The 13,075-nt window shown below is 38.9% G+C and overlaps 1 protein-coding gene across 2 annotated transcripts in view; it reads right to left on the bottom strand.

Annotated features, from left to right (window-relative positions):
• Nucleotides 1-13,075, bottom strand: part of Lama4 (laminin subunit alpha 4) — a 149,643-nt gene that overhangs the window by 56,631 nt on the left and 79,937 nt on the right. For both annotated transcript variants that reach the window (XM_087207925.1, XM_087207926.1), the window contains exons 12-15: nt 9,457-9,573; nt 6,040-6,188; nt 3,102-3,243; nt 2,455-2,551 (exon numbers count right to left, since the gene is read on the bottom strand). In XM_087207925.1, the coding sequence (XP_087064051.1) occupies nt 2,455-2,551; nt 3,102-3,243; nt 6,040-6,188; nt 9,457-9,573 (505 nt within the window). The remainder of the gene's footprint in view (nt 1-2,454; nt 2,552-3,101; nt 3,244-6,039; nt 6,189-9,456; nt 9,574-13,075) is intronic.

Genomic DNA, 13,075 nt, shown 5'->3' with positions numbered 1-13,075 from the left:
AAACTGTCTTTGAAATCTTAGAATAAACTTAAGTTGATCCTCATATATTATTGTTTGAATATGTGCTAGATTTTCTTAGCAAATATCTCTATTTGGATTTTTGTATCTCTGTTTGTAACAGAATTTGCTTTGTATTTTTCCTTTTAATGTGTCCTTATCAGAAATTTTTTTCAGATCATTTTCTTTATTAATACGTGTTTGCAGTAAATAATGTTTATACTCCTTGTGTGGAGTTGGTGCATGCACATAATGCATCTTAATTCTTTTTTTTTTCTTTATCCATTTATCTGTAGATGAGCACATAGGCTGTCTTAGTTACTTTCTCATTGCTAGGACAAAATACCTGAAACCTACAAGCTAAGGGAGGAAAGGTTTGGCTCATAGTTTGTAGAGGCTTCAGTCCATAGCTAGCTGGCTCCAAGGCAGGGCAGCAAGGCAGAGGGCATGGCAGAGGAGGCTGGCTCATGGCATGGCAGCCGGAAGCAACTAGCCATCTTGGGCTTGTAATTGCAAAAAAACATTGCCTGATGTACTGAGAAGAAATATATTTAACTATATTTGGAACTTTTGTTAAAAATAGGAGAAAGACAATCTATTTTGGGCTGGATGTTTATAAGAAGAAATGTTTCATGAAAAGTGTGATCTATTTGGGACTTATTGACTTACAAAAATATTTTCAGTAGAAAACTTTTAAATAGCAGCTTCTTGAATTCAGTACAGATTGCTAACTCTCGACCTATGAAGGAAGGAAAGCTGGGAGATAAAGATTAATCATCATAGAAAGGCATTTGAAAATGAAGACATAGTAATCTGAAATTATAATGTAACTCAGTAGATGATAATGGTTTAATGTGAAAACCTGAATTTATATCACAACACGGTTTTATAAAAGGAAGACAATCCTATAAGGTTCTGAACCACACAATCCTAACTCCCCTTTGTTGTCCCTTAAACACTGAAGGAGTTCAACCAAAAAAGATCATGAAGTAAGTGATCAGATGTGCAAAATGGTCAAAGGATGTTGATGCATAGAGATTTATTGGACATAAAATATGGGACTTTGGAGAGATGCCATTCCCAGAATAGAAACGTTGCTTTCATGAGGTTCAATAACTCAATAATGACAGGATTGAGAAAATACATTATAAATCAAGGAGCATAAAATATTTAAATTACTGCATCATAAAGACTCACGTATTCTAGTCTTCACAGCACACAAAAAAATAATACAGAAGACATGGCAACACTTTAAAACTTCTTTGCTGCTGATAGTGTAATTCTTTATTCCTACTAGTATTCTAATTATTTCTGAAAAAGTATGCTTAGGATTAGATTTGTATGATAAGTCAATTAGACTTATAAATTACAGCAACTTAATCACATTTTTATTACCTATATTTTCCTAGCAAGCATAAAATAAGAGTTGCTTTGGGGTAATTAATTCGTTAAGTATTTCACCCATGAAAATCAAAGTGCTTTTGTTTTCTCTATCTAGTGACTCATTGCAAAAGAAAGTTTATGGATAGACTTCAGATCAACTGCTTTGATAAAACTGCCTGAGGTTTTTGGTTTCAAACTTGGCATTTGTTTTCAGGTGGTAGTTCCAAGTCAGAGAATGAATTTCCAACCTCATTAACAATGCTCAAAAATCCTTAGGAATGAGTTCACTACTTTACAGATGAGTAATAATCAATGAAATTCTTAGTTTATTCAGTTGTTGTGAAGAGTAACTGACAGGATTTAAAATGGACTAAAGTGATTTTGCTTGTTTTTCTTTCCTGACCCCACTCGTGAATGTGCCTGCATTGTCTTGCAGATGCAAACACTGGCCTTTGGAAGTGCACCTCCCCACGTGGTCGTTAGGCTTGTCCTGAGTACAGCCAACTGTAAAACATGAACTACTAGAAAGTGTGCCTCAGCAGGTGGCTTGGTGGAGCCCTGTCATCCCAGGACCTCTGAATCGTTCAAGAAAGATTAATTATGAGCAAAACTGTTTTAGTGTTAAGTATGTTTTTTAGCCTTAAAAAAGCTGATATTAGTGATACATTTCTATTAAATATTATTCTGTTTATGATATATCATGTATATTAATTCCCAAGAGTACCCATCATATGTTGCATAATTATGTTTCCACACAGTTTTCCTACATGGAAGCTATTTTTAAAATAAGAATTTATTTAATCAAATCTTTGCTTTTTAAAACTTCATTCTGAATAGGCAGTCTTGATGTACTGTTTAATTTTCATGTTATTTATTAATTAATTTATTTATTTATGTTGGCACCAGGGATTGAACTCGGGACCTTGCACTTGCAAGGCAGGTGGCAGAACCACTGAGCTAAATCCCTGGCTCCTGTTATTTACTCTTTAAGCCTAGATTTTAAAAGTCTCTGTCTACATGTTTGAGAGAAGTAGCTATAAATCAGAAGGAAGATAGGAAAGTAAAGATATTTACTAGAATCTGCCCTTGCTTGCAGTTCTCTGGCTTGATTGAGAAGGTGGTCACTTTCATCTTTATGGTAAATGATTTGAGTATCAATCCCGCTCACAGCCTATAAAGGAATTTGGTACAGAGAGTAAAATGTCATGAGAAGACATTCTTTTTGCATGGTTTAAGGATATAAATGACATAGTTTATCTGCTAAGTACCAAGAAAAATTCACACAGCTTCATTTTCACACTTCGCAGACAAGGTCAAATATGAACACAATAAAACAGCCTTTGGTGTTTTCAAGATAAATGTTTTTCAGGAAAATTCAGCAAAGCTGTAAAAGTGCCCTGGCCAAGCCCTCAACAAAGTATTTGTCACATAATGCATGCATCTTCTCTATCAGCAGATGTTAGTTTTAAATATATTTGCTTAGGGACTTTGACTAAAAAAAAGTTGTCAAAGGAATTAGTATTTGCTGACTGGCGTATAGCACATTTTGAAAACTTTGCAAACTAATACCTTCATGCCATAAAATGGTCTTTTCTTAGTCCCTTGGCACTTTATGCCATTTTTACTTTACTTTGGAAGCACAAGAGATGAATTAAAAAACAAAAAAGCCAAAATGGGAAGAGACAATGTATAAACAAACCCTAAAACAAGGGAATACTCACATCGTAAATTCGATCAGTTATATTCAAAGCCAATTCTGCTGTTTTATTGGCTTCATCAACATAATTGACAATGTTTTCGTAGACATTTGATGCATTCAAAGCCTTCTGCACTAGCCCATTCATATCTGAATTGTGCAAATTTCTGCAATTAACAAATTTATTGTTATTTCTCTTCTTACCTCTTTGGGAGATGGGGCCATTTTCAGGGTTTGGTTTTAATATTCTGGGACCGCAGATGCTTCTCTGTGGATATTCAAAGTCACCTGGTTGTACAGTTTTCCTGAGTCACCCTTGCTAAGGGTGCATCGTCTCTGCACTCCTCTGCCTCTGAGACTTTACCCCATTTTGGCTCCATGGTAGTAGCCACCAAAAATGGGCATAATGATTTTAAAACAGCCCTCGGCACCTCTGCCAGCAACAGTTTATTTATGTGGTAGATGTCATGCAAAAAAAAAACAAAACCCTAAATCCACCCTCACCCACTCCATACCCAAATTGGCATCATTACTCCTCTCTCAAAGAAGCTGGGTCTGAGAGAGAGAGAGAGGGTAAATACCCTGCCAGGGGACAAACTGGTTTGTTGGGGTTTGTATCCCACCTGAGGCCCTGCTTCATCCCTTAAGCACTCAGCCTCAGCTCAGCTATGCTCATCCCTGCCCTTCCACACCATTTCTCTACCTTTGCTCCTCTCTGGCCTGTGTAAGTTCATCGAACATTTACTCAGTATGTGCTGATGCTCTTCTGCATAGGACCTAATAACTGGGTGTCCTCCAAGGATTAGGGGGAACCTTGACAGAAGAAAATATGTAAATACCTGGCATGCTACACTTGGCATCTAATAAACTTCAGGGTTTATTACTGTAACTAAACTATTTCATGAATAGGAATTATAAATTGTATGTATATCCACAAAATTTATATTGATGAAACTGCTTCTTTCTCTATGATACCAATTCTACCCCAACTTTCACATCTCATTCCAAATCCTTTGTCTTGATGTATGCCGTCTTAAACTGATAACTACTATCACGCTATTCCTCAGCAACTGCCAGGAAGTTTTCAGAGTCTCAGTCAGTGTACAACACTGCAGAACCCACTCGGGCACCCTCTGCAAACCGCCTGGCCTATGGAGCTGTGAAACATGTCTCAGCCTGCTCCCTCCTGGTCTAGTCCCTGTCTGGGTCACCTCCTCCTACAAAAGTGTTTTCACTTTAATTTTTTAATCCAAAATAAAAATAAGGATAAAGATAATATTTATGTTAGTCTTTATACCAATGTAGCACAGAACAGAGCTTCAGTGTACTTTACAGAGAGAGGCACTCATCAAGGCAGCATCAGAGTCATACATGTCATTACACAGCCCTCTCTGTAAAGGTAATTCTGATCCAGATGCTGCTACTTTTCCCTTCCCACACCACTTCTTAGAAATGGCTCAGAGAGTACAACTCAAGGAGGCAGACTAGAAAAGTGTCAAAAGAAAAGGAATAAAAGGAACAAAATGCTATAAATATTTACTAATATTTTAAGATTTTACTGGCTAGAGTGGTAGAAATTCTAAAGAGATTGAAGAAAAAAAGCGTTGCTACTTTGTTTCTGTTACTAGGCACAAAATGTTTAAAGGACGCTTTGGAAATGAAAACTTCTGGACGAATTATATCTGTCCTTAGCATAACATGTAAGCCATTGTGCATACCGGACACATAGTGAGGGAGAGCCACATTTTGAAGGGGAGGTGTCTATAAATTTGAATATTTCCATGAATATGTTCAATTGGAAATATTCCAAACACTAAAGGAACTTTGTGGAGATTGATATTCCTGACCATGTATCATGTGAAGCATGTGGGCACCTCCTTGGATCCTACTGGAACACTCGAGCAGAGGGGCATTTAGAGAAGGTACATTGTGGAATCCCAGTAGTGGGACATGATTACAAAAATGACAAAAGAATACAAAGACAGTTATGGAATGGGTCTCAAAAGCATTTCTCTACTAATACAGTCTATTACCCCAAACAGTGTTTTCTCTGAGATCATCTTATTATCTTCGTCACAAGCGCTTTTCCCAGGGGCATGACAATGAGCTGAATGTAATGTTACCTCAAACACCAAGGTTTCACATTCTTTCTCTCTTTCTTAACCTCTTGGAGATCTGGAAGGGCACTTGGTAATTTTGGCAAATAAGAATAAAAAAGGTGATGTATGTTTTAAACAAAAGTTAATATTGGTCCTTATTTTATTCATGATCTTTACTAGCCCTTGTTTCTAACTGCCAGATCTGTAATCTTCCTCTATAATGATCTCATTATTTACCCATTACTTCAGGGTGATGAATTCAATTTCAATCTTTCAGTACATTTCAATTAATATTAATTGAGTGCTCAAGGGATGTGTGACTGTTTCTAGACTCTTGAGGAAAATTGTCGATTGATTTTCTCTTAACAGGTGTTGAAATCAAATAATTCCCGCTGGGAAGTACAGAAAGAATAGAGTATTTATCAGAAGTAGTTGTGTTGCCAACCCCTAACCAGCTTTACTTAAGATATTTGAGTGAGGAAAGCAAATGCTGTCATGAAATAAATAGGTAATGATGTAGAACTAGACCTTGTGAAAGGATCTGATTTACTGCTCTTAACCAACATGCCTCAGATCATCCTATTAATGACTGTGGAACAGTCTTACCTGTACCCTCACTCAGAACACATGCCCCTAATCTGACTTTTTTTTTAAATTAAAAAATAAGCTGTCTTCCCAAAACAACTCCACTAAATGATGACTGACTCTCAGAGGGAGCAACTAACAGACAAAGCAGCTAAAAAGCAAACCCAAACCTAACCTACCTACACCCACTGTATCCTAGCAACTTTGGTATGTACAGTCGAATAGCAATGTCATATTTGGACCGTGTAGGTATTTGCATTTCTAACCCTAGCATACTACCTGCTCAACTCCTCAGCTTCTTGTTGAAGATTCTGTGCACGGTCAATAGCTTCTTGGACTAGATCATGACGGAGGTTACTTAGGTTGGACAGTTTTCCTTGTAGCTCATTTTTGGCTCCATCTATTTCTGCATAAATTCCTGATGCATTCTAAAGAAAAAAAATTTAAATGTTAAGCGAATTGAATTTAAAAGAACTTAAAAACATTTTCCCCACAGAACACCAAAGAATAATTTCTAGTTTTCCTTACGCAGTTCAGTAAATTTCAGGACTAAAATACTTTAAATAGGTATTTATCTTTTTCACCTGCACCTTCAACACCTTCTTCCCTACTGCTTGCTTCCCTATTATTCATATATTCTCTGACTTTCCCTATTCAAAGATAAAACTAATCCAAACAAAAATCCTCCTTTATTATCTGCACATCTCCTTGATACTGTGCCACTTTTCTATTCCTTTCACAGGAAAATCTCTCTCAAAAAAGTTGTTTATGTATGTTGTCTCAATGTTTCACTTTCTCTTCAGCCTTTTGACTGATTCCAGTCTGGTTCTACCCGATTACCTATCAAAGCAGAAGCACACTTAATGACGTCCAAGTTACTAAATCCAGTGGGCATCACTCAGCCTCACCCTGACTCTCAGCTAGATTTCATTTGGCTGACTCCTTTCCTGAAACTTACCAGCGAGACAATCTCCCTTGGTTCTCTGCCCAATCCCAGACCAATGATGATGGCTGAAGACCACAGAGCCGTAGCTGGATGGTCCTGCAAACCTGTGACTTCCAGCCTTGACTGGGCTCTCACTGCTGGAAAGACATTTTCTTTCTGCTAGCCCAAATGATGATCATAAACACTGTCACCATTCCCAAGGCAATAATGTTTTCCTCCCACGTCCTCTATCTGATTCTAAACAGATTGCTTTATTTTCTTCTTTATTTAAGGCATAAACTAACTGCTAGAGGGGAACATTTCTTCTACACTCCTGTTTCTTTCCTATGAAGGAAGCTCATTTCGTGCAAGTCCTCACTCTGCCCTTATGAGGGGAAGTCTTACTTGGTCAATTTTGGAGGAATAACTCACTATATAGGCACTGCTGAACTCCACCCTCTCCTTCTTGGAAGCAAGCTGTCAGCAGAAGTCTATTTCTTGTGTTTCATTATATAAAAGTGTCACACTGTCCTGAACATGGCTTCATCAGCAGATCCCTCTTCGCTCACCAATTCCATCATTTATTACCACTCCCACTCCACTACATCCTGTGGTCCAACCTTGTCTGATTGTTGTTGTAATGCTGCATAAATTTTTTTGGCAACTGCGCCTTTGTACATAAAATTATCCTGCCCAGAATAATTTTTGTTTCTTTTCTGTTGGATTCTACAGAAATGCTCTCTGTGGCCTTCTAATAATATCCCATCCTTTATGTAGCCATCTCTAATTCTTCCAGGGAGTCTCAAGCCCCCTGTACGGTTTCCATACTTTTCTGTTATCCATGCGTCACATTGCTGTAATCATTTTACATGATTATTTTCCTCAGTAGATCAAATGATTCTAGGAAGTGGGAACTGAGTTTAACTTATTTTTGTATTTCTAAAATGTAGCACAATTCTTAGGACATAGGGTTTATATTTTAGAGATGATGTTAAGCCTTTTAGCTATTTGGTTCATCATCTGTGGACCGATATCTTGACAAAATTGTTTTATTACATAAGGAAAAACAATACCATGGACATTTCACCTTTACTCATTTATTCATTTAACAAGTTTCTACTGCATGCCAGGCATTCTTTTAAGATACAGTGTATATAAGAACACAGCTTCTGCTTCAGAAATCTAGCAAGAAGATATAGATAATAAACAAATGATTAAATAAGTGGACAAGCTGATTTTAGGAAGTAAAAGATATTTCAAATAAAATACAACAGGCAGAATGGGAAGGAGAGTGATGGGGGGTAAGGGGCCCACTTGGATCAAATAGTCACCAGGATAACAGTAATTTGAAGGTCTGGGACAGGAGGTATGGAAGCCCTGAAGTAGGAATAAGAATGCTATGTTTGAAAGATAAAGAGGCACGTAGTGGGCTGGCGTGTAGTGAGTACGACAGCAGGGCATGCAGTCAAAGAGCTGGGTGGGAGCTGGTCACTTAGGGCCTCCCCAGCCATGGTAAAATGAGCACGAGTCTTCCTCTAAGTGTCACTAGAGGTTCTGGTAGGAGAAGTAGTGTAAGCGGATCATTTTCTCTACTTCATAGAGAATGAGTCTTGAAGGTCTAGATTGGAGGCAAATGGATCCGCTATGAGATGAGGAAGCCTTGGTTCAGCCAGAGGATCACTGGCATAGGCATCCCAGGGAGACACGAGGGATGGTGCTCAGGTAGGGCGGGGCTGAGCTGAGACTGGGGAGACTTATGGTTACTGGTGGCAAGATCCGGTGCAGCCTAGGAGGGAAAGCAGAGGCGGACTGGAGGAAAGTGTGCTGGGGAGAAGCTGAGAAGCTGGAGGTCAGAGGTGGTCCACTCATGGATGTGGAGTTTTAGGTCACCGCGGAGAGTGCCTGGAAGTGGGATGGAGAAGACAAGGAGCTTGGCGACAGGAGATGAGCTGGTGATTGGACGACTCTAATCGCAGATCCTCACAAAGGTAAGCTAAGAGGGACTCATGGTAGCCTGGTTCACTGCATGTTATTGGAAAATTTCTGCCTTTGAAACTGTGACTTTCATTCATTTTAAATGCCAGCTTTAGTAAACATACAAATTTTTGAGTGGAGTGAAGAGGATGGATCTGTGATGATATTTGGGCTGTTGAAAACTTTGTAGCTGCTAGCCACTTAGGGCTACTGCAAACTTGAACTGTGGCTAATTCAACTAAGGAGTCAAATTTGTAATGTTCCTGAATTATAATGTTCCTGAATTATAGTTAAATTTAAGTAGCCAAATGTGTCTAGAAGCTACCATATAGTACAAGAAACTGGAATTCTGTCACTGATATCATCATCATCATCATCATCATCATCAGGTAGGTATTGGGGAATGGACCGAGGGCCTTTACATTGAGCAACTTCCCCAGCCCTTTTTTTTATGTTTAATTTTGAGACAGGGTCTCATGAACTTGCCCAGGCTGGGCTTAAACTTGTGATCCTCCTGCCTCGGCCTCCCAAAGTGCTGGGATTATAGGTGTGGGCCACCACACTTGGCTAATTTTTATAATGACTGCTAATTTTACAATGTGTATAATATGATAGACTTGAATTGAATTGATTATTCTTCTGTGACCCTGAGCCACTGTTCTAACCTGCCTTAAATACAACCATGTAGCTCAGTGGTGCCGCCGCCTGCCTCGCAAGCGCAAGGTCCTGAGTTTGATCCAGGTACCAAAAAAAAAAACAAAAAAACACAGCCACAGGCCAGTCAGGTGTACCCTTACCTTTATTATATCATCCAGTTCCACAAGAATCAGCCGGGGCATTGTCAGAGAGTTCACAGAGGTGCTCAGAGAAGTGTTCACAACTCCCATTTGATCCCTCACTCTCTCATATTGTTTCTGTGGGAAAGACGAGGAAGGGACAGAGGAAGAGAATATGTGTTCACACACAGGGTCAGGCGAGTGGCGAACGCCAGCCTGCTATCTTTGGACTCAGATCTACTCATAGGCAGCCCTATCACTTGCCTGCTGTGCCCCTTTGGCAAACACTACCTATCTGGTACTCAGTTTCCTCCTTTATAATATGGAAAGAGCAAAAGTCTCGTGGTGAGAGATTTGAAAGTGTTAGTTATGATGACCATTACAGCATCGTTATCTTAAAGAACTTGCACTTTAGAGAGGGCATCCAGCCCTCTTCTCCATAATGTAAAGTGGGACTCCAGATACACGACTGAGCATAGGCTGTATATTTGCAGTAATTGGAAGATGAGTTCATTTTGAAAGCATTTATCACGTGCTAAATTTGGACCTGGCACAAATAGTGCATTTGGATAGGAACAAAGTCTATATAAGAGGATCCTAATATGATATACATTAAAAATTGCCCTAACTCTCAAAGCACAAACTTGTCCTCTTGCTTCATACTACTCCAAGTTCTTTGGGTTAGAAGCTAGACTTTCTGAGGACAGAAATTGCTAACACAGTTTTTGGTGAATGTTCTAATTTCTACCCTCCCTTTTTGGTTCTAGAGGCAGGGGTGTTATGATTCTGAGAAAATATGAAGCTTTAAATGAGTTCAGAGTCTGAAAGCAAAACAAAATGAATCTTAGGATAAAGAAGTAAAAGATGCCTGTACAGTTTGAGTAAAAAGTGAATTGATGTTACTTTAAAAATAGTAATTTAGAGTTGAAATATAGGTTTTGGTGTAGTCTAGGATATCATAAAAATAATTATAGAAGCCTAGACATAGAAGGGAATATGTTTAAACTTGCCAAGTTCATCTTAATGTCCTTTTTTATTGTTTCCTGATTTAGTAGGAAGGAACAGCAGAACCCCATCTTCTGCAAATATATTGGTCCAAGGAGAGATATGGGTAGAGAGACAGAAAAGAATTGTATTCAAACTTTCTCTTGATACAAGACCATTAAAAAAATCAATGGTCCTTCAGTAGCCACGATGTCTGACAGAGTGGTTATATGAGCCGATTATTCTCATTTCCACTAGAAAAGGTCATGGCACAGCTCTACACCAAAGGAAGGGTGCAAAGGATGTGGATGTACGGGAAGGAGGAAGAACAAGATTGGTGTTACTTAGCACTCACCAGGGCTGTTTTCCTTTTAGCAGGTCTGAGCTATGACCCTTCTGTAACTTGTATGTGGAGCCATGAAGGAGAACACTGCTAAAACCCTGAAGTTGAAGTCAGACTTCAAAGCTGTGTGCTAACGGCATTGCGCGAAATGCTTATTTGCAGTGGTGGGGAAATAATAGACTTCAAGTTAAAGGATTTAGTCCATTTACCATACATAGCATTAGAAGAGGAGGAGTAAAATTAGCTTTGCAACAAAAAATATATGTTCACAGAAAAGTGATCGACTTGAACAAAAGAAAGTTTCAAAAACTAATAACTATGAAAACAACATAATGAGCACTATCCAGCATGCTTCACCATCCTTTTCACATACATAAAAGAAAAAATATCATCCTCATCTTAAAGAGATAGAAACCGTCCTGCAAGGCAAAGCTTTGGTTTATGTGAATACTTAAATGGCATCTTTAAAAGAATATTTTATCTACTGTAAAAATACAGCATTGTATATTCATCTGATAAAGACTGCTCTCATGCTATTACCCTTTCAGTTTAGGAGTAAGATGATACATAATGTAACTGTTATTTATGTGCCTACCATTTGTACCCATCAAAGTGCTTAATCTCTGTGGGTGTTTTTAGTTTTGTATAAAGAATAAATTTTGGTGCTATTCTTTTTCTGACCTATGCTATTGGTTTAATATTGAAAAGTAAAAAATTAAACCTCTTAAGTTTGTTTCCTAAAACACAGAATCAAACCCCAGTTAAGTCAGATTCGTTCAAAGCAGTTTGTCGTAGGAAAGATTACTGTATAAATGGAGGATTGAGTTTTAAATTTTATTCAAAGAAATTAGTTTTATGCTATTTAAATATGGAAAAATAAGAAAAAAAGAATGTATATAGCTGTCTTTAGTTATGTGGAAGTCCAAGTTACTATGAAAAGAGTATTTACACTCAAGAATAACCCATGTACCCGAATCACCTCAGGTGTACATGAGAGTGCTACATTACCTTGTCCATCGATCTTTCCATCAACAAAGGTACAAAATGCAAGACATCGTGTTAGGTGCTAGGAAGGTCTAATTTATGCAAAGCCAGAGCACTGCCCCTTGTGTGCTTATAGTCTAGTAAGGGTAGACTGAGCTGCACAACACAGAGTTAGGTATTTAGCAATTAACAAGGCCTCCTAAACTGGAAACAGAAGAACATATGCTAGGTGTGATGAAGGTCCATTCCAAAGGCACAACTGGTATCTGTGTCAGTGTACAGGAGGAAGCCACTTCCTCCCACACGCAGGTTCATAACCTGGGGGTCGGTTGGACTCTCTGTCAGCCTCCATCTCTATGAACAAGTGAATGTAGTTTTCATGGAAAGGATGTGTGTGTGTGTGTGTGTGTGTGTGTGTGTGAATGTAACAATGTGGCAATCGCTAGAGTCTAGTAAGTAGGTGAGGTTATCTACGGAGGGAGCCATTGAAGCTGGCTTAAAGGTTACATAGAATTAGTCATAGATCAGAGAATTAGGCACAGTATACACCATGAACAAAGGAAACAAGAGAAAAAAAGCTCACACAATCTCCAGTGGCTAGGAGGCAGGTTTTGTAGGGCAGTCAAGAAACCCTGATGGATGGCTAGGCAATTTACCTTTCTTAAGTAGGAAACCAGGGAATCCTTTCAAAGAAGGTTTTTATCACACAGTTTCTTTACAACTCGAGAAGTTGCTTTGAAATCTGACTTTGCAATAACATGAAGAGAATGGGAGCTAGCAGCCTGGGCAGGAGCAGGCAGACAAAAAGATCCTCCAGGGAGGCTCAGAGGGGTGGGTTGATTACTGCTCACAGAATCATTGAGCAGGAGGGTATGACTAGAACCTGATGCTTCAGAAGGGAGAAAAGATGCTTCAAGAGGAATGGACAAATTTGAAATGGAAAGAGTGAATTTGTAGCAGGTAACAGCAGGGCATACCCAGTGGCTGCCACACAGATACCAATATGCAAGCTGTGCTGTGGGCTCAGTTATGGATACAGCTGTGGACCCAGGAATCCCTTCTGCCGACTGGAGCGGCAAGGTGGGCAAAGTCAATGTAGGGGAGATGAGGACAAAGAGGTGGAATTCTGTCCTATGCCAAATGCAAAAGTTAGGCAGAGAAAGTAACACTGAGACCAAGAGGGGCTTCACGATGCCTCACTGCTCTGAACTTCTCTTCCTGAAATCTTGCTCATGCTGTTCATTTGTACCAGTAGGAGAGTTTGTTTAGCAAAGCTAAATTGAGGCCTGCCATCTGTTTGAATTACTAAAATGCCAAGTTCCTGGTATT

This window comes from Heterocephalus glaber, unplaced genomic scaffold, assembly GCF_053883595.1.
Source record: "Heterocephalus glaber isolate CG9 unplaced genomic scaffold, H.glaber_assembly_v1.0 deba00000896, whole genome shotgun sequence".
NCBI classification, from domain to species: Eukaryota; Metazoa; Chordata; class Mammalia; order Rodentia; family Bathyergidae; genus Heterocephalus; species Heterocephalus glaber.
This window is presented reverse-complemented; position numbering and strand designations above follow the sequence as displayed.